The sequence below is a fragment of the Typopeltis vanoorti genome, chromosome 9 (assembly GCF_054136105.1).
Source record: "Typopeltis vanoorti isolate ZY-2024b chromosome 9, IOZ_Tvanoo_1.0, whole genome shotgun sequence".
NCBI classification, from domain to species: domain Eukaryota; kingdom Metazoa; phylum Arthropoda; class Arachnida; order Uropygi; family Thelyphonidae; genus Typopeltis; species Typopeltis vanoorti.
Window position 1 is genome coordinate 24,391,739 of NC_143557.1, and position 23,018 is coordinate 24,414,756.

The 23,018-nt window shown below is 35.1% G+C and overlaps 1 protein-coding gene across 1 annotated transcript in view; it reads left to right on the top strand.

The window, feature by feature from the left end:
* Window positions 1–10,124, top strand: part of LOC150102928 (DNA excision repair protein ERCC-6-like) — a 282,232-nt gene extending 272,108 nt beyond the window's left edge. Inside the window, exon 18 of the mRNA XM_090397999.1 lies at window positions 8,545–10,124. Within this exon, the coding sequence (XP_090254125.1) occupies window positions 8,545–9,031 (487 nt within the window). The 3' untranslated portion in view covers window positions 9,032–10,124. The remainder of the gene's footprint in view (window positions 1–8,544) is intronic.
* The last annotated feature ends 12,894 nt before the right edge of the window (window positions 10,125–23,018 follow it).

Genomic DNA, 23,018 nt, shown 5'->3' on the forward strand with positions numbered 1-23,018 from the left:
GTTAACTGCGCAGACAAATTTAATAACAGAAAATAATAAAGAAATCAGCACTATTATAGAACCAATAAAAGTGAAAGAACTAAAAGAAACAATAAAGGTATCAAAAAATATAAAATCAACTGAATTAGATGGCATAAATACAGAACTTTGGAAATATGGCAGAGAATACTTACATCACAGATTCTTAATATTAATAAATAACTGTTGGAGGAAATGTGAGGTTCCATCATATTGGCTAAAAGCTAAGGTTATATATATATATATTTAAGAAAGAAGAAGATTGTGGAAATTACAGAGGTATAAGTTTATTAAATACTGGAGAAAAAGATATCCTTGATGTATGGAGTAATTACTTCAAAAAATTGCTAAATTAAACAATCAATGACAGCACAGTGGTAAAAAGCACTCAACAAGTATGCAGTCTGGAATACATATCCATATTTGAAGTAGAAAAGGCCATCAAAAGCCTGAAATGTGAAAAGGCAGCTGGTGTAGATGATGTTCGACCAGAAATGCTCAAGTATGGTATAAAAATCTTACAGTGATTGCACTGCATAGTTCAGAATAAGGCCTGGACAGAGGACAAATTCCAGATGATTGGAGTAGAGCTCTCATAGTACCCATATATAAAAAGGGAAATGAAACTGAATGTGAGAATTGCAGAGGCATTTCCCTACTGAGTGTTCCTGATAAGAATTATGCAAGTATACTTGAGAAACTGTTGAGAAGGATTGTGGAAGAAAAGCTTGGTGAAGAACAAGCTGGATTCAGGCCAAAGAGAGGCTGTCAGAAATCAGATTTTCACTTTATGACAAATAGTTAAGAAATCATGGGAATATAACAATGATCTGTATTTAAGTTTTGTAGAGCTGCAAAAAGTGTATGACAAGGTGTCAAGAGAAAAGCTATGCAAAATGCTACTGTTATGTGGTGTCAATGGGACATTATATCAAACGGTACTTAAGTCTTTATTTGAGTTAAGTCAATTTGAGTCAGCAGTTAGAATTGAAGGAGGTATGGGAGGATGGTTTAATGTTAAATCTGGTGTCAGATAAGGGTGTACATTATCCCCTTTGTTATTCATTATCTATATGGATCACATTATGAAGGAAAGTGGTTTTAAACCTGACATCAAAATTGGAGATGTTAATCTCTCTTTACTTGATGCAGATGATGTTATATTTTTAAATAAATCCAATACAAGTCTGCGAGATTACCTGACTAAATTAAATAACTGTAATAATTTAGTAATGAAAATCAGAAATAACAAAGATAATGAAAATAGGCAGAAACATTGAAAATATCAACTGCCTCATGAATGGAGAACCTATAGAACAAGTAACACATTTCATATACTTAGGCACAATTTTTAGTGAAGAAGGTAAATTAAATATGGAAATAGACAACAGAATCAACAAAGCCGGTATGGTAGGAAGCCAACTGTATAAATTTATATGGAATAAGAGAGAAATTATTCAAAACATTAAATTAGCTGTATACAAGTGTTCAAACCAATTCCAAAATAAAGACTGGTGACCACAGATGTGAGAGTGCTGAGAAAGATTTGAGGCATGAATAGATGGCATCAATGGCAATATAATATTAAAAAGGTTGTCAGGAAAGAACTTGACATTGCTAGCATCCAGTAATGTGTAGCAGAGCTAATCTCAAGTGGTATGGTCACTTAAATAGAATGGAAAGGAAAGATGAGCAAAACAAGTGTTCTCTGCCAGGTTGGCAGGAAAAAGACCCAGAGGAAGACAAGATATAGGTGGATTGATACAGTAAAAGTGCCTTAGAAGACAGAAATATAAGATATGATAATGTTGGAGTCTTGAGAGGTAACAGATTGATTTGGAGGAAAATCATAGCTAGTAATGATGTAGGTTTTTCATGTAGTGCTATCATATCCTGTACACCCCCTTGAGGGTATACATATCAGGAATTTGATGATGACGATGAATGCAGGTTACAAAATTTACAGAAAAATCCTGAATAAAAGACTAAGAAATATTGCAAACAATCTACTCTCAGAAGAACAAAATGGTTTCTGACATGGAAGATCATGTATAGACAATATTTATGTGCTAAAACAAATTATTGAAAAAAGACGAGAATTTAATTTAGAAACTCATATGGCCTTTATAGATTACCAGAAAGTTTTGATAAAATACAAAGAGAAAAACTATGGAATATAATGAAAAAACAAAGATATCCCTTACATTTGGTACAAGCTATACAAAATTTATATAAAGATGCAAAAATACTGTTACAGTTAGGTAATTAATTAACAGAAAACCCTGTTTCTTCTGGGCAGAAGAAACGGTGATTTTATACTGCATATTTATGTTTTTTTACATTTCTCTCGACTGCAAATGGCCATGTACAGCCTGTAAGTGTTTGCATGTATAAGTTTTGAAAAAAATCAGGGTGTCAGACAGGGATGTAGCTTATCTCCAACTCTATTCAATATATATGTATATATATATATATATATATATGTTGATCAGATTATTAAAACATGGAAAACAATAATAAAGCAAAGTATCCAGGTAACCAGAACTGTCATCAGTACAATGCTATATGCAGATGAGCGGATTACAGTTGATCCTTGAACAATGCTTGGGTTAGGTGTGCCGACCCCTCTTGTTCCAAAATCCACATATAACTTTTGACTTCCCATAAACGTAACTACTAATAGCCTACTGTTCACTGAAAGTGTTGCAATAACATAAACAGTCGATTAATACAATTGTATGTTATGTATCCATGTAAGAATATAGCATATAATATTACAATAAAGTAAGCTAGAGAAAATAAAATGTTATTACAGAAAATTATAAGGAAGTAAAAATGTATTTACAGTACTGTACTGTACTGAATTTATCAATAACGTAAGTTTTCAGTATCTGTTTACAAGACGAATCATCTCTGTTCAGTGTCTACATCAATATTGTCTTATATGATATGAAATACTGTACATATTATATGTACTACTAACAGTAGACATCAAAAATGAAAAGATAATGTGAAAAAAAATTCATATTTATTTACAAGTATAACGATTCATCCATTGATAACAAAGAAGCAGCAATATGATAGCTTTATATTAGCCTAGTGCAATCAATATGATTGCTTTGCAGTAGCCTAGCCTATACACTAATGAATGAATCGTTATAAAATGTTTATTTCATGCTAATTAATTAGTTCAACTACTTAACTAATTAATAATAGTTAATTTTATGTAGTTATGATTTTATATTGCATATTTATGTTTGTTTACATTTCTCTTGACTGCAAATGGCCATGTACAGTCTGTAAGTGTTTGCATGTATAAGTTTTGATAAATTTTAACTGTGATTAACTGTGCAGGTGATTATTTGTATCTGTTTGCATATTTACATTTTATAATCATACTTAATATATGGAGACTTAAAAGATAACTGAAACTTGCTTTTTTGGTTAACATTACGAGGCTGGGTCTGAAAAGTTTTCAGCCTCAATCATAGATTGCATCACTATCAGTAAGTTTTTTTTTCCTAAGTTGGTTCATCTCTCATAAGCATCCATGTGAAATTGCAAATCATTCTATCAAGTAGTTTGTTTTATACAGCTGTCTGAAGCGAAAGTGTTGTCTGCATCCCTTGAAAGGGATAAAATTGACTATCATGCAGTTATAAAATTCCTTGTAAAAGAAGGTTTAATGACAGAAGAAATTCATTTGAAGTTCATAAAAGTTTATGGACACTCTTCTCCTTCATTTTTCACAGTTAAGAAATGGGCTGCCGAGTTTAAACATGGCCGCACCAGCATTGAAGATGATCCACATGAAGGACATCCAAAAAGTGTAACAACACCAGAAATCATTGATCAAGTGCACAATATGATATTGGATGACCGGCGAGTCAAAGTCCACGAAACTGCTGAGACTATAGGCATTCCAAAAGAACATGTAGGATATATTTTGCATGAAGAATTGCAAATGAAAAAGCTTTGTGCAAGATGAGCGCCGCACTTGCTCACAGCAGATCAAAAACGCACTCGCATGAAAATCTCTGAACAGTGCTTGGAACATTTTAACAAGAATAAAACTGATTTGTGTGTCAATTTATTACTATGGATGAGACTTGGATTCACCATTACACACCAGAATCCAAACAGCAGTCAAAACAATGGACAGAAGCTAGTCATTCAGTGCCAAAGAAAACAAAGTCGGTTCCATCAGCAGGAAAGGTCATGGCATCAGTGTTTTGGGATACTAAAGGCATTTTGTTTATTAATTATCTTGAAAAGGGTAAAACAATAACCAGGGAATATTGTTCCTGTCTTTTAACCAGACTAGATGAAAAAATTCATGAGAAAAGACCCAGTTTGAGTTTGCAGAAGAAAAAAATCATCTTTCATCAGGACAATGCACCTGCCCACAAAGGTGTTTTGGCAATGGGAAAATTAAGGGATCTGCACTATGAATCGTTGGAACATCCACCCTATCCCCCAGATTTGACTGCCTCTGACTTCTATCTCTTCCCAAAACTAATACTCTTCCTTGCTGTTCACCGTTTTTCTTCGAATGAAGAGGTGATTGCATCTGTAGAGGGGTATTTTGCAGATCTTACTGAGAACGACTACAGGGATGGGATAATGGTGCTGGAATATCACTGGAATATTTTTGTTAGATTTTAAGAATTGATATATTAATTATTCACTGGGATGGGATCTTTCAAAATTCTAGTTTCCTTTTAATGGATCAGAAATGTACATTTTGGAACATATTATGGTGGAAGTATTTACATTATGCAACTGCATGCATCACCAAATTATGAGAGTAGTAAATATCTAATTTTGTTTTAACATATGTAATACACATATTTTGTAAATATTTTTCTCAAATTTGGAGAAATAATATTTAATCTCTCTTCCAAGACTTCCATTTTACTGGTACAACAACAACACAAATCTGTGTGACTGGTAACTGTTGAAACACACAAAGATCATTTTTTGTATTTGAAACCAATTAAAATCTATTAGAGAAATGATGACACACAAACACTTACAGACTTATAGCTTTTGACATCCTGTTTGGGTAGAACTACTACTTCAACTGGTGGAGGGATGGATATCTCTCAAGAAAATCCTCATCTCTTGATAGGAAGTACATAAGGGGATAAAGATCAAATCTATAGCTTCTTACATAATTTAATTTTTAAGTTTAATTGACAAAAAATTATATTCTTGTCTTTATCCTTTACTCAAGCATGAATAAACAGAAGTTTGCAGACGTGAAGTTACATGTGTGTAACTTCGCAGATGTTTACACATACAACTTCACAACTACTTCTATATGTAGACAGACACTGTGACATCAAATTTCTCTAAGAACTGTTTTTCATCCAGAGTATTTTATTAATATGGCAATACACCATTATTTTACTTGTATATGGAAATATGACTTTTGCTATTGAATTAACTTTTAATATCTTTATGGGTCTAGATTCTGCTGATAAGACCTATAAAGGTCATAACTGATCTGGGTAATTATCCCTTTCTGTGATGTATGACAATGTTGAAAGTTTATTTTTCACTAGGTTAGACTATAATAAATTTAGTTTAATCCTTTATCCCAGTGAGAGCAAACAAAGTTTGCACCTGAAAATATCTTCAGGACTGAATAGAGTGTTGTACTATCTTACCTGGGTAAGTAGTGCAACACCAGGGCAACTCGTAGCAAAGGTGGAGCAAGCTACCAACACTCCTATCACAGTATCTCCCATAATGCAAAACACATCTCCTTGTGGATATGTGTACTGTTATGCATTAAGGGACTGGCCACTACCCAGACTAGTTTCGACCTTTATTGAAGTCTCTTCAGGGGAGCCAGGCCCAGAGTTGGAGATACCAGGCAGAAGAAGCAGTAGCAAGGTCATCTTTACCTATAGGAGTTGCCAAAAGATTTACCACCTTTTTATATTAAATTACTCTGGATTTAGAGAAAGACCCAGGTAAGATAATACAACACTATATTCAGTCCTGAAGATATTTTCAGCTGCAAACTTTGTTTGCTCTCACTGGGATAAAGGATTAAACTAAATTTATTATGGTCTAACCTAGTGAAAAATAAACTTTCAACATCTTTCTCTAAATCCAGAGTAATTTGATATAAAAAGGTGGTAAACCTTTTGGCAACTCCTATAGGTAAAGATGACCTTGCTGCTGCTTCTGCCTGGTATCTCCAACTCTGGGCCTGGCTCCCACTGAAGAGACCTCAATAAAGGTCGAAACTAGTCTGGGTAGTGGCCAGTCCCTTAATGCATAACAGTATACATATCCACAAGGAGATGTGTTTTGCATAATGGGAGATACTGGGATAGGAGTGTTGGTAGCTTGCTCCACCTTTGCTGCAAGTTGCCCTGGTGTTGCACTACTTACCCAGGTAAGAGTGTACAACACTATATTCAGTCCTGAAGATATTTTCAGGTGCAAACTTTCTTTGCTCTCACTGGGATAAAGGATTAAACTAAATTTATTATGATGTATGACAATGTTCAAGTGGAAGTGTGCTATGCATTTATGGAATACTAAGCAATTTAATATGAAGTCACTGCCTCCATTATACAACTGGCCTTTCAAACTTTTGTTTGCCCATACTTGGTTAAAGAATAATGACAAGAATATAATTTCTTGTTATTCATAATTAATGGATTGATGATTGATGGAATCAGAGCAGAAGCTTTCAAAAATGCCAGGTATAACACATATTCCAATCTCCTTGCCATAATGAATCAAGCTTTAAACACTGGAATAATATCTCAACAATGGAAACAAGACCTTATTGTTTCTATACCCAAAAATGGTCAGTCTTAATAGAATGGATAACTACAAGGGTATTACTTTTCTATCAGCCACAGTTAAAATCTACAATAGGATGATACTCAATAGAATAGAACCTTACTTAACACCACTTTTAAGAAAAAACCAAGGTGGATTTCTAAAAAGAAAACGATGTACAATAGAACAGATATATTGCATCAGAAGAATCATAGAAAGTTCACATGATAAAAACTTACCACTCATTTTAACCTTTATAGACTTCAAAAAAGCCTTTGACTCCATTAATAGAGAAGCAATATTTAAAATACTCAGCTGCTGTGGTTTGCTCTCAAAAATCATACAAGCAATCTCATCACCTTACAAGATTACAATGCTACAGTAATATTTAAAACAGAAACATCTGAATCCTTTCTGGTGACAACAGGAGTCCTACAGTGTGATGTACTAGCACCTTATTTGTTCTTGGTATGCTTGGTATGCCTATGTTATAACCAAGATCTTCTGTGTTGGCAACACAGAAGATCTTGGTTATAACATTAGAACATCCCCCCACACCATGCAAGTAACTGATCTTAGGTTTGCTGACGATGTTGTACTTAGTGATACAGAACCAAGAAATGAACAAAAACATCTCAGTCTGCTTAGAGGCACAGGCTAAACTTATTGGTATGCAGATCAACATCCAAAAGTCCAAAGTATTCTCAATAGGTTATGAACACTTTATACTTCATATCAACAATAAACCATTAGAAAGAGTAAAGGATTTTCAATATCTTGGATCCAACAACTGGCTTTAGTCTTCCACAACAAACTCCGTCCCATCTGGAAATCATCATTAATATCATTAAAGACAAAATTAAGACTATACCATGCAACCAATAGATCCATCTTCTTATATGGTTTTCAAACCTAGACAATAAGCACCAAAAAAAAAAAAAACTACAGATCTAATTAACTCCTTTGGAACTATATGTCTCATACTGATACTTGGATGGATCATGTCGCTAACTCTGCTGTGCCAAATCTGGCTAAGCAAGAACCAGTAGTCAGTATAGTCAAAAAACTACAACTCAGATCGCTTTGACATCAACTCAGACATTCTGAAGTCTCACCCTTTTTGGAATCCCTCATCCTGTATACACCAGAAGATGGCAGTTGCAGTAGAGGAAGACCATACAAACAATTTTGGCAATGCATATGTGAAACCATCAATAGGCTGAACTGTAAAACTCCATCTGAAATTTACCAGTTAGCTCAAGATAGAGAGACTTGGAAGACCATAATTTTCAATCTTTAATTTTTAATGTAAATCTCTTTTCCCTTTTCACATTGTATCATATTGTGAATAAACTATGATGATGATTCATAATTTACTTTCTAATCAAGTGAAAAAACTTGCTACAATTTTTCTTTTATCTTGCTTATCCAGAATAGATTCCCCCCCCCCCTCCATTTCTATATGCATTTTATAGTGAAGTATAAAACTTGTTGCAGTTTTTATATTGATGGTCACAAAATAATTTTGATTTTTTTTTGTTGTTGCAATTTACAATACTTAGAAAATAAGTATTTATATAAATACTTGCTGAGTGCATTGAAAATAATTTTGGACAAACTTAGTTCTGTATATGTTATATCTCCATCCCTAGCTTTTTATTTCTTTAAATTTCTAGATCTGTGCATCATTTTAATGTAATTTTTTATATATACATCTAGGCAACGGTTTGGAAAAAGAACATTTGCTAAAGTGCAGTCTGCTACAGAAGTAAAATCTACCCATATAATTAGCAATGAAGCAGGACCTTCTGGATTAGGACAGAATGGACTACATAGTTCATTAGTTGCTAAAAACACACACATAAGCCCATCTGGTAATCATCCTTTATCTTCTACTGACCTGTTGGCAAAAATGAAAGAAAGAAGTCAGAGTACATCAACAAGAGATCACAGTGATGAAGGAGAAATGGAAAGTTCAAGACCTTTCACGGAACATGATGAACTTCTTAGTGAAATTATAAGTTTTGTTGCTTTTCAAGCTAGTACAGATGGACAGGCAACAACTCAGGAAATACTGGATGCATTCAGAGAAAAACTTCCAAATGAACAGACTACTGTTTTTAAAGCTCTTCTTAGTAAAATTTGCAATTTTTACCGTAGTACTTCAGGTGCAGGAATTTGGAAGTTGAAGCCAGAATTCCAGTGATATTCATAGAATATTATATTAAGCTGTATATATGATTTTTATATTTATTAATTTCTATTGATAATTTTGTTTTTTAGAAAATTATTTTATTTTCAGAAAAATAAATTTAAAAAACACTTAGGGCCATCATTTTATACCATCAGCAAGTACATGAATTTTGTCTTAACAGATGCTGTATGTAAATGGCATATTTGTTGATATAACATCTTTCTAAGAATTATAGTGCTTTCATGTGTTAATTAATTCTATGTAATGAAAACCACCAAATTTTTGTTAAAAAAAAAAGATTTATCAGTTTATCACCGATCACAATTGATTGGTGAGAATGTCTGCACTTATTATTACATGTAGTGTTGTTTTAACGATCTACTTTGACCTAGTAATGTACTGATTGGTAAAGTCATATTCATCATTCTACCTATGTTATCTTTGAATCTTTTTTTTTTTTTTTTTAATGAAAGTGTGGCTCCCAGGAAAAGGAATTCACATTTTCAGTAATATATAGAAAGATTTGTGTGATCATTCTGTCATGATGAGCCCTTTCAGAGACTTTGCAAAATTACTGGATTTTTTGTTTCGGCAGATGAATAGATCAGAATGAATTTTTTGCTGTGACAATCTGTTACGATAGTATTTCTTCTCACATATTTCATAGGATAAGCTGATCTGTCCATAAGATGGGGTGTTGCATTTGCATCGAATCTTTAAACTCCAGAATGATTAGAGAATGGTTGAAGAGCTTTTGCCAGTGATATAAAAAAAATAACTAATGAGTTAACAAGTTCATATGTCTTTTTGAGATGATACTTAGGGAGTAAAGCTGAGATAACTTCCTTGGAAATGGCAAGGCTGATATGAATGGCTGTATTTTGATACTGTGAGATGAATGGAATGTTTCTGGAAGATTTCCCCCCCCCCCACACACACACACTGGTTTTCTGTTGTAACCATTTTTCAAAAAAGGCCCTTTAAATGCAGCAGCTCTTGTTTTGAAGGAGAAAATTAGAGAGCAGAATTGACCATTTATAATTTGGAAATTGGAAATATAAAAAAAAAATTACAAATTGGAAATATTGAAACTAAAAAACAGAGAGCAGAATTGACCATTTATGTTTTTTAGTTTCAATATTTCCAATTTGTAACTCCAAGGGTGGTATAACTTGTCAATCTCACACATCCTCCAGTAGTCATGGATTTTCTTTATATATTGAAGATATAACATATCTAAATGATCTATTCTCTTCTGACTCATGCAAGTTTCTGATAGTGAAAACAAAAAATCATCAGTAGTGTATTTCTAGATGAGGAGAACATCATTGACACAGTTGACCCACTGTGCAGCTTGATCCTCTCAGCTCACCTTTAGAAGCTGCTAAAGTCACACAGTAAAAAAATAATTTTTTCTATACGTGGAGGAAGGGAGTAGATCTCTGAAATATTATTTCCTTCAGAGGTATAGTAGTGAAAAACTTGCCAGTGAATTGTTTTTGTAGTACAGGTAACCTTCGTATAACAGATGTTAGGTTCCATAGAAATGCTGCGTTATATAAATCGCGTTATGCAAAACTCAGATCACATAGAAAAAGTAAGGTTATGTTCCGAAATCTTTTTTTTTTTATTATATAAACAACAATGACATCCAAAAAAATATTTTTATTTAATTCAGGTAATTCATGTAAGTTAAGAAAACATATAAACTATGAAATAGTATAAAATTATAAAAATTACAAATTGCACATAAACTTCATTGCACATAATGCATAAATGTTTTAGGCGAAATAAAATAAAGTGCATATTTTAATCGTCATCACTGTCTTCAAAACTAGCATTTCATAGATATTCTTTATTTATGACATCATCATCACTTGAAATCTCATGGACATCATTAGTATAATTCTCATTGAATGCTTTGGCTGGTTTAGTTATGAAGAAGTCAGTAATAAGATCTTGCTTATCACTATGCTGCACTTTTTTTTATTAAGTTCATAATATGGAGCTAAACAAATATCCAATTGTCTAGTGAATTTTCCGGAGTGCTCCATTGAGAGATCATTATAAAATAACTTTCTTGCCAAGTCCAATCCTTCTGCTAATTTATTTAAACTGAATTATTTAATGGATTCATCATAATCTTTGGCAGAACCTTTCCTGCCATTTGGTTCGATGTCATCTATTAATTGTACCAATCTCTCCTCATTTAAATCTGTTTTCCCGTTAATTAATTCACTGATTTCGTTTTCAACCATATCGCAAAAGCCCTCTAAGTGGCCATTACTATAAAAATAAATTTTTACATAAAAAAAGCATTACATATTGTATGTAACTCACCAGAAAATAGTGCTCAGCTTGAGATTAACACAGTTATGATTTTTAATGCACTTTCCTGGCAAAAAAACGAAGGCAAATTTCAACAATAAACGTTTTATATGGTAAATTGATGTACGTGTGCTAAAGGGTATTTTCCCTAATATAAATTTGCTTTTTATAACTACATGCATGATACGGGTAGACGCAAATTTAACGAAGATAAAATTTGATTTTTAAGTTGCACAGTAAAAATATATATAAAAAGATAAAGGTTTACTACAATTTGTAGATGGTGTTAAATCAAAACCGCATTGTATAAGCTGCATTATATGGGGGTTACCTGTATTATAACAATCTACAGTATGAGGTGTATAAGTTTTTAATGAATGATGAAGCACCCTAAGCTTTAAGATGGGCTGTCAAGAATACACATCCAGTCGTAGAAGGAGTAAGTGGGTTAACTTGTTCGGCTTCTAAACATTTAGATATTTTTCTACAAACAGATTGAGGAGTACATCATCATTAAGAACTTAGTTGATCTTGTATTGAAGATCAAGGAATACATTGTTATAGACAACACATTGACAAGTTAGCCATTAAGCTATTTTCACCAACTTGCTTATTTAGGAAATTCTGGACTAGAGATCTATCCCCCCCATTACAAAGGATTTATTTATTCATTCACTGGCTTCTGAGGAAGAAGAGAGAGCTTTATGAACAAGTTTTTGACCACTTCATCTCACCATTGTCCCTATGAAAACTATGTGGTGCATTGGTGATTGTCCTCATCTGAAAAAATATTTTGGTTGATTTATTATGATTAACATTACTTTGTTAACTATATGAACATCAGAAAAAAAAAAAAAAAAAATCAGCTAACACCTATTTGTTTTCGTATAGGGAGTAGGCAGGGCCATTTACCCTATGTAACTTTTGGAGACTGAGTGGGCAGTTCAATCTCCACTGGTAGCCAATCAGAGAGATAGCTGGCCCAAGACTATCACTGATTCATCGGTACACAGTGAAGAAGGCAGCAAGTTAGTGCCGCCATCTCGTGGTCCCTAACCCTAACACAATATTTTTAATGTCTGAAAATAGTGCGGGTTCGACAGTCGATTTTCTTGAGTTTACAGGACGAAAAACCCGAGTTTCTTGGAGAAAAAACCCGCTAACCTGTGCCAGAGATCGACTAACTCGGGAACTGGTCGAAAAAAGGCTTAGAAAAATTTCCTCTAGTCAGCGACTAGATTTGAGCCACCAAATCCTTTCTTCATGTGGTCAAGCATCGTAGAGTGCAAACGCCACTTCTGCTGAGCTACACAGGCTCCTTTTTTTTAAAAAAAATCAGCTAACGCCTATTTGTTCCCATATAGGGAGTAGGCGGGGCCGTTTACTCCCTATACGGGAACAAATACACATTGGAGGTATTGCCCTTCTAAATGTGCATAAAGCCACTAAAACTGAAAAGATATTGCAAAAAAAGTTAAATTACCCATGGAATCAGAAGTTGGAAATACCTAGACACTCATCTATCCTTTCCTTTTAAATACCAATTGTTACACCAGTTGTATCACTACAAAATGGATAAAACAGAAAACAAATAAAGAAGATTATTTTCTTACCATTCAGAGCTAGAAAATAATCAATCTCAATCTCATTTGCATTTCTTCTTCATAGTATTCATCATTACAGGGATGTAGTTATCCTATACCTTGTAGGAAAGGTCATCTCAGAAATTGCAGTGATCCTGACTAAATATTACCTTAAAGATATATAAGCATGTGAACTTCATGAAAAATTTCTCAGCTCACACTCTCATCTGGTATCATGATAACTGAAAATAAGATTACCTCTTCCTGGCAGTACGTGTTCTTATAAAATGTCAGTTTGTTTAGCTCACCTATTGGCTGAGGCATCTCCGTACTTCATTCAGGAGGCAGTGGGTTAAATATCACACCCTGAACGTGTATGTTTGTGAATGTTTATAGCTGATGAATGAATTTCATCTCCTGGTGTGAGACCACCAGCCTGTTTATTTGGATCCTTGAAGTGACTTAAAAAAAAGTTACATATTTACTATTGAGCAAGCAGTACTCAAACATCAACATGACCAAACTCTGGTTTTGAATTTACAAAATTCTTTTGCATTATTATCAATTTATTAAAAACCTTTAAAGGAACTAATTTGAATAAGACAACTTAGCATCTTTTATTTGTGCTTTTCCACATTGTTTACTGAACTCCATATTAAGTCATATTATCATGGATGATTGTAAGTCTAATTTTTTCATGTTAAGATGAACATAATTTTTAGTTAAGCTCATTATCATTTTGATACGGGTTTATAAATGAGGGAAATATCATTTGTTTGCCTAATCATGTTTTGTGAAGTATGTTAATTTTTAATACTTTTTTTTATGTAATTTATAATATACAGTAGGCCTTTGATTTATACTCTGATTAGGTTCCTGGAGATGTCCACATATATCAAATTGACAAAAACAAAACCTGAATTATAATATGTTTTAATGAGATGCATTCCAGATGTACATAAATTAGACTATCATTCATAAAATAATACAAAAATTATATTTTAAGCAGAAACATTATATTATTATTATTATTTGACACCTCCAGGAGTCCAAGGACTCATCGAGGGAGGGCACCGGCTCTACAATTCCGTCTCCACCATTCAATCATCAACTGACTGCAACCACACCAATGCCATCTACCATCGACCACCATTAGTATTTCCACAGACAATCACAAACATCCATGCCCACGACGGGTTTCAAATCTGCAGCCTTTTGGCTTGACAGCAGATATGCTGTTCACTTGGCCAACCAGGCCAGCTAATCATGAGAATATCTCCATATACATGCATTAAAATCATATTTATTTTGGTATACATATGTGTATAATATACAATAATAAATAGGTATGATTTACTGATGAGAGGACAGTCCTGTATCCTCTTTTGCTTTGTTTCATTTGGTGTGTGTGTGGGGGTGCTCTTTAGATTTCTTCTTAAAACAAGAAAGGAGGATTTGTATTTCTTCATGCCTTCTTTTCTGCAAAACATTAAGACTCCTGAAACAACAGCTTCATTGCCAGTTAGGGTTGATGTTACTTAGTCTCCGCATATCCCTATCATTCCCATCCAGAATTTGCTGCAAGTCATTGTTTTTATAGACCATAAAATGAGTTTTTCTTGTTCTTTTTGCTGCTGTTTCTGTCAACTGTTATCATTATCAAACTCTAAGTCTTGAGCAATTGCAGTAATTTGGGACTTCACCAAATCTTCTGAAATCATGTACACTTAGACTGCACTCCATATAAGTTGATGTGACCTACATTCAAGCAGTATCGATGCTGTTGATAGATTTCAGGATATTATAGGCCCTACAGTGTTCTTTGACAGCCATATTCTAGTTGTCCATTTCCCACCATTTTCTAAATGTTTGCTGAATGTAGCAACCTTTAAATTTGTTACAATGCCCTTGTCCATTACTTGTAAAACAAAGGTTAATATTTGCCATTTTCACTGGCAGTTGCACTATGGCTCCTATGACAAGACATGATTCCAGTTTCATGTTTTATTTCAAAGATCAAATTTATTAAAAATGGCACGGTGTTATAAAGGACAGAAAAAACTTTGATAATATAGCACAAATATTATAAACATAGTACAGTATTCAAGTTCGCAAACTGAGTTTTCAAATAAATGCACCGTTACGTAAAGAACTACTACCAAACTCAACACAGGATTCTGAGACACAATGATTGGTCTGCCCAGTAGCACTGTGTAGCAAGTTTTTCTTGGTGGTGACAGCACAAAATAGAATTTTTGAGGAGAAGCTAAAGAACATTCTCCAACTGGCAATTATTCAAATTGGCAAAATCCAAACAATTATAAATCAAAGGCCTGTTGTATATGTATGTGGATATGTTCATAATATATCATATCATAGGTGATTGTAAGTTTCATTTTAACACAAATATGTAAATGAGGAAAGCATTGTTTGTTCATTAAATTTCATCTGATCATATTTTTTTGCAAAGTACATTACTTTTAATTCCTTTTTTTTTATATAATATTATTTTCCCATGCATCTCCTTGGAGTGAAAGACTAATTGTTCGAGGCTCCCACTAACCATTATTCATACAATACCTATCATATACTCTTTGAACTCATTGATCTACAAATCATTCACAACTAACTACTTCTGGAAACCCTTCCTCCCATACACATATACATGCATGCACCACCACCACCACAAAACAAAAAATCAACTTCTAACACTCTTGCTACCCACACTCTTGCACTGTTTCTAAGGATGATTCCTAGCTCTCTCTCTTTCAGACATGTTGCAACATGATAGAAACATAACCTAAGCAAGCACTATTTTGTCAATCCCCTTGAATCTGAGAATATATATTTTAAAAAATATATAAATAAAAAGAAAGAAAGAAACTGTGTTTTTATGGTTAAGAAACAATTCTGCCAATTTTTCTCTCCTACAAACTTGCTGTTCCTAGTCATTACCTTAGTTGCTTAGTGGGTTATGACAGCCCTCTCCTAAAGAATCTGTTCTCCTTATGAGGACAGACCTTCAATCTGTCCTCATAAGGAGCATTCCATACTTGCCACAATCTTGATCACATAATTTATATGTATGCATATTGATACATATCAGTATACTCAACAGAGAATGTGACAAAGTTGTCTGCAGAGATAAAGCAAACAGTAAGTACTCCCTTAAAGGAAAGGTCTCTGACAAGAATAAATTGTGAAATTGTGCAACAAGCTTTTGGCAAGAAACTCTGCATTATGCTCTTAGAATCACATTGATTGAGCAGTTACCCTAGAGACATGTGTTGATCATAAAGTTTGAAAAGCCTACCTGAGACTAAAAAGTAGTGAAAAAGAAATATACTGTCATCTCTCCTTTTTTTAAAAAGGAGAGATGATAAAAAAAAAGGGATGCCATAGTTATAACACAGTATATGTGTTTCTAAAAATCACTGCATTATAGAATTTTGTGCAATAGAAATAACAGACTTAAGGGGAAAATGAAGTTGATTAGAATACAGTCTCTGTTAGTAATACTGTACACTAAAAAAAAAAAAATGCCACTACGCTCTTAAGCATCTTTAGTTCCTAATAAATAAAGAACCACTGTACTACAATAAATAATGCATTTCTTTTTGGCCTTGTTCTAATAAACTTTGTAGTACTTAGTTATTCTTGCTAAACAAGTTTCCCTTATTTTTGCAGCAGTTAGTGAATGAGTAGCATGAATTTCTTTAAGCCTGTTGCTCTTGTGATATCACGTCCTCTCATTTTTTTCAAAATGTTTTATTATTTCTAAGCTTATCCTCAATACTTAAACTGTTCTTTTTTTTTTTTTTTTTTGTTCACTACTTGGATTTTTAGGATGCTTATTCATGTTTGGAAATCAAGAAAAGTACAGAAACTTGGAATTCCTGCATGATATTAATGCACATGGGTATACTGGGATAAGAGAGAGAGAGAAGTGAGATGTGTGTGTGTGTTTTGTGCATTTCTCCATTGGTCACTATGTTCAGCCAGGTGGATATTTTGTGTTGTTTGGCAGAGCAAAGCATAGTCAGCTTGTGAAAAATTGTGTGAGCTAACATGATTTTACATTTTAGTGATTTTATTTCCCTATTAATCCATGAGCAGATTTGCACATTACAGATATGTGTTACAGGAGAAATGACAGTATATATAGAAAAAAAGAGAGATTGTTATGTGACATTTCAGCAATTTGAGATAGGGAGCATTTCCCACTCTAAAATATGAAGCCAAAAAAGACAAAGGTCATCTTTGCTGAACACAATGCAATTGTAGATCGCACTACTGCTACTAACATAGAAATCATGGAGGCAGGCCAAACTGCAAATGCAGGCCCCCTGACAATATACTCCACGTGCATGCGCGTGTGTGATATAACAGATTTACTTGGCTGAGAGACATATTTGAAGTAGATTAAATGATTGGAAGCTGAGAAGTAAAAATTGCAACACCATATTTTATTTAAATAAACTACACATCTGGTTTCATCTTCTTAGAAGACCTCATTGGGTGCATTACATGAATAAGAGAGAAATACAAACAGACATTGCGAGAGAATAGCTATAAGTTAAAATGCCAATGTATTGACATTAGAAGGCATTCCACGTACCACTTCATTGTTGGGCATGTCAATACGTTGACATTTCTTTATTTTTTTTTATGTTGGGCCCATATATGAGAGGTTGGCTGGTCAACCTATAGTACTTTAGTACCATATATGGGTAGTGGGATGGGAAAAGAGAAACTTGTTGACATTCGATTTAAAAGCCTGTATATTGTATTCCTTGGGAAATACATCTGAAGGAAGACTGTTCCACAGTACAGCAGTAGCAGGGATGAAGGAAGAGGGAAAGAAACCTGTTCTGTGGGTTTCAAGGTGTACTGTGAAGGGATGTTGGGAGGTGGCTGTACGTGTTCCAGTGGGTTTAGTACAGAGTGGGAGAATTATTGATGCTGTTTCAGAAGCATTTTCCATGAAAATATTTGTAGAATATACAAATTGAAGAGACTAAATGTCTATATGAAAGTGGGGAGAGTGAGTTAGTAAGAGGTGTATCATTTATCAGTCTAATTGCTCTCCTCTCTATTGAGTCAAGCATTTTGAGGGAGCTTTTAGGATCCCCACTCCAATTGTGAGAATGGTATTGATAGCTGGGCTGATTTGTATAAGGTTAACAGCTGTTTTGAAGTAAAGTAATGTTTGAGCGAAAGAGAATGCTTAGGTTTTTGGAAGCTGAGGATGCAATGGTTGTGATGTGTTTATGCCAGGAGAGGCCTGATGTCATGGTAATTCCGAGAAGAGAAATTTCATCTTGTCTGGGAATTTGAGTGTTATCAAAAATAATACTGGGGGAAAATGGTTCTTTTTTGTGGGAAATAGACAGAACTGGGTTTTACTAGTGTTGAAGTTGATGAGGTTATCTGAGTCCCATTTTTGCCACCAATTGGTGAGCGTGATCATGGGGTCTTGACTTGGGAGGTAGCTAAAGGTGTGGAATTTACAATTCAGACAGGGTACGTGTGAATTATCAGGCTGGTAAGTATGACAAACTTAGGAGATTGATTGGTACAGTGCCATGGCATGTACAACTGCAAGGGCTAGAAGTTGACAGTGCATGAGAAGTTAAACAGCAGTTAAAAAGTGTTTGCATGAAGCAATGGCTGACTGTATACCTAGAGTCTGAATAATAAATCAAGTAGGAGTTAAATGGATGAATAACACCATTAACTTGAACTGCAAAAAAAGAAACAACTATGAAGGGAATTTAAGGAGAAAGGTGAACAGCAGGTACATGAACAGTATAAAGCCCAGGCCAGAAGGGTAACAAGCATGGTAAGAAAAGCAAAAAAAGGATTATGAAAGAACATTGGCCATGCAGGCTAAAGACAATCCTAAACAGTTTTTTTGATATGTTGCAAGTAAAAGAAAAAATGTATATGGCAGAATGATTTTAAAGAATGCCAATGGTAGGGAGGTAACCAATCAGTTGATATAGTTGAATTACTGAGTGAGCACTTTGCAAGAGTATATCATCCAGGTGGTGACATTGCAGAAATGAATGGACCAATAGATTATACAGGAACCGTGATGAATGAGGTGGAGGTGAGTAGTCTATTGCAAAACCTCAATGTCAATACATCTGTGGGATTGGATGGTATACCAGCCCGTGTCGTACCTGAAGCGGCTAAAGAATTGTCAGTACTCTTGACCATTTTGTTCAATCTGAGTCTCGGGTCTGGGTTAGTCCCAAGGGGGTGGAAAGAGGGGGAAAATAGTTCCACTGCATAAAAGAGGTTCCAAGACTACTGTTGTAAATTACCGACCAATTAGCATATCAGGAATCGTTATCAAAGTCTTGGAGAATCTAGTCAAGAGAAGAATACAGGTTTGGATAGATGAAAATGGGATACTGTATGAGGGGGCAACATGGTTTTGTGAAGGGTAGATCATGCCTCAGGAACTTGCTCATGTTTTATAACACAGTGACGGCTGAACTGGATAAGGGTAATGGGTTTACAGTGATTCTGGACCTTGCCAAGGCGTTTGACAGGATACCACATGGAACTCTAATCAGTAAACTGGAGCAGATGGGGTTGGATATTGGGTTGGTGAGATGGATAGGAGGGTGGTTGATGTAGAGATACCAGAGAGTGGTTTATTCAGGAGTGGAGTCCAAAAGACGGCTTGTGACTAGTGGTGTGCCGCAGGGTTCTGTTCTTGGACCACTACTTTTCAATTTGTTCATTAACGATATAGGAAAGGATCTGAGAGGAAGTGTTCACTTGTTTGCTGATGATGCAAAGTTGGGTAGAGCAATTGTGAGTGCACAGGATGTCAAAATTTTGCTAGATGATTTGGATAATTTGGAGGAGTGGGCTAGGGAAAATGGATGTCAATTTAATGTGGCAAAGTGTAAGGTTATGCATTTTGGAGTGAAAAGATTAGCAGCAGTATATCACATTGGTGGAACCGTACTCCAGGAGATTGATGAGGCCAGGAATTTGGGAGTGTTGGTGGATAGAGAGTTGAAGTTTAAGGGGACACATTGCAAAAGTGGCTAAATCAGCTCATCAAATCACTTGGTTATTGAAAAATACTTTAATAAGCAGGGATAAACAAGTTATTGTTCCTCTGTATCGAGCCCTGATAAGACCCCATCTGGACTACTGTGCCTGCTCAGATATGGATGCCAGGGTTTCTTCTTGATGGGGAGGAGGTGGAGAGGATCCAGAGACGAGTGACCAAGATGGTGGCAAGTCTGTGGAATGAACCTTATGAGAACAGATTGAAGATTTGTGGGTTGCAAAAATTGGTTGATAGGTGGAAAAGGGATGCTATGATTGAGGCATTCAAATTACGAAGGGTTTCTATAAAATTAATTCAGAAGATATTTTTGAGAATAGGACTGGTGGTGGGAAGAACTAGGGGCCATACATGGAAGCTGAGCAAGAATGTGGTTAACAAGGGTGTTAGAGCTAGGTTTTTTACTTGGAGAGTTAAATGAGTGAAATAAGCTGCCAGAGTCTGTTGTGGGTGCTATCACCGTGAATGAGTTCAAGGCAAGGTATGATAGATACTGTGTGAATGTCGAATAGTTGTTCTTGACATGATGTTAGGGCCTCCCTCGATGAGTCTGTCGACTCCTTGGAGTTGCCCGAAATAATAATAATAATAATAATCAAAGGATGTCTTGGAGGTTCGAATTAAGGGAAGTTGTGGTTGATGTTCTGTGGGTTGAAGTGAGTTGTGTTGGGTAAGGTTTATCAAATGAAAGGGAGAGTGCAATGTGCTGTCATCTGCAAAACTGTATATTGGGTTGGAGGTCATTGATGTATAGAAGGAACAGGGTCGGTGAGAGAACCGAGCCTTGTGGGACCCCAGCATTAGTTGGATAGTGGGAGGATAGGGAGCCATCTATCATCACACATAGTGTGCAGCCAGACAGGAAGCTAGCAATCCATCTGCAGAAATCCTTTGGAGTGAAAAGATTAGCAGCAGTATATCACATTGGTGGAACCATACTCCAGGAGATTGATGAGGCCAGGGATTTGGGAGTGTTGGTGGATAGAGAGTTGAAGTTTAGGGCACACTGCAAAAGTGGCTAAATCAGCCACTTCTAAATGCCAAGTCCATAGCCTGGAACGAACAGCAGAACTACAAGCCGAAATGGGAGAACTCATTAACAGTCCAAATGTTGGAAGTTTGCTTAGTAAGCCTTTGCGCCAGACCCGGTCAAAGGCTTTAGAGATATCAAGTGCAACTACTTGGGATCTGCCAAATTTTTCCATGGCATATGTCCAGAATTTATAACTATTCTCTCATAACGTTTGTTGTATTTCTCTCTTATTCATATAATGCACCTGATAAAGTCTTCTAAGAAGATTAAACTAGTCGTATGGTTTATTTAAATAAAATATAGTGTTTCTGTTTTTATCTCTCAGCTTCCAGTCATTTAATATTCCCAAACAAACAAACAGTTGATAGAAGCAGACTTAACTTAAAGTCTGGAACCAACCAACATGGCAGGAAACCTGAATGCCAAGTCCACAGCTTGGAACAACAGCATTCTACCATTTCAGTTTGTAGAAGAACTATAAACTGAAATGGTAGAATGGAGACATCTGAAAAAGAAAGAGCTAGAAATATTTTCATTCAACCAGTTATGTAGCATCAAAGGATCAAAAATTATACCAGTTAGTGCTGTGTGATTACTAGCTCTTTTCCACAATGTAAATAGCAGGAATCCTGAATGCCAAGTACATAGCCTGGAACAGCAGAACTACAAGCTGAAATGGGAGAACTCTCGTTAACTTTGTTGCCACCTATAATGTCGGTGATTCTATTATCTAGAACCCACATCTGCAGTTTTATTTAAGAGAGACCTGCAGGGAGTCAGGAACTCATTGAGCGAGGCCATACTATTCGCACCAGCTGTCATACCTGTTCTTGAATTCATTCATGCTACTTGCACACAGCATCCAACAGCAATCTGTTCCAATCGCGCACCACTCTATGAGAGAAACATCTAGCCCTCACACATTCTTGACAGCATTCATTTTCAACTTTCAAGGATGCTCTCACATCTTTCCTCACCTATCTACTGAAATTCTGTATAACCCTTTAAAAAGTTTGTAAGTCTCAATCATAGCAAACTTTTTCCTGTTTGCTAGTGCTTGCAGCTTGCAAATTCTCAATCTGTCTTCATAATCAGTATTCCATAATCCTGATATCATTTTTGACACTCTCCTTTGCACTCTCTTTTCAATGTATCAGAATCACCATGAGAACAAGAAGACCAGTCCTGCATGCAGTAGTTCAAGTGAGGCAAAATGACTTCCTTATCTTTACATGTCAAGGTTTGTTTCAGCATTGCAATTATTCTCTGAGTTGTATTGCTCTTTGTCATCTATGTTGCTGACTTCTCACACACAATTTGCCATCACAGTAGCCTTATATACATATGATACTGCAATAATTGTATGCTGCCAACCTAGATTAGCAACTGAAAAATAGTCTAGAACAGTGGTTCTAAAAATGATGAATCAACATAAACACAGACAAATAGCACTGTAGTGCCATTCACAAAAGATGAGTATCCCCAGAGGGCAGAGTACTAGTGTTTGACACTGCGATTCCATGGCAACCAGTAGCCAAAGGGTACAACTAGATAAAGGGCTTCACTTTACAAATGATGTCAGTCTTGGTTGCTCCAAAGCAGATAGGGCTGCAGCTGTATCCATTACTCACCCAGCATAGCTAGATAATTACAGAACTTAAACTACTCTTATACAAAATGCTGATCAGGCCATTTCTCATGATAGATTCAAATGTTAACAAACTATAGATAATCCAAAACAAACATTTACAAATAGCATTCGGTGCACCATGGTTTATAAGAAACGCACAGCTTTACCAAAAAACTGGTATCCCTGATATCACAATGTTTTTACACAAAAGGGCTGTAAAATTCTTTGCAAATGCTAAGGCTTTTGACAGGATACCCCATAGAACACTGTTATGCAAATTGGAGCAGATGGGAATGGATATTAAATTGGTGATATGGATAGGAGAATGGCTC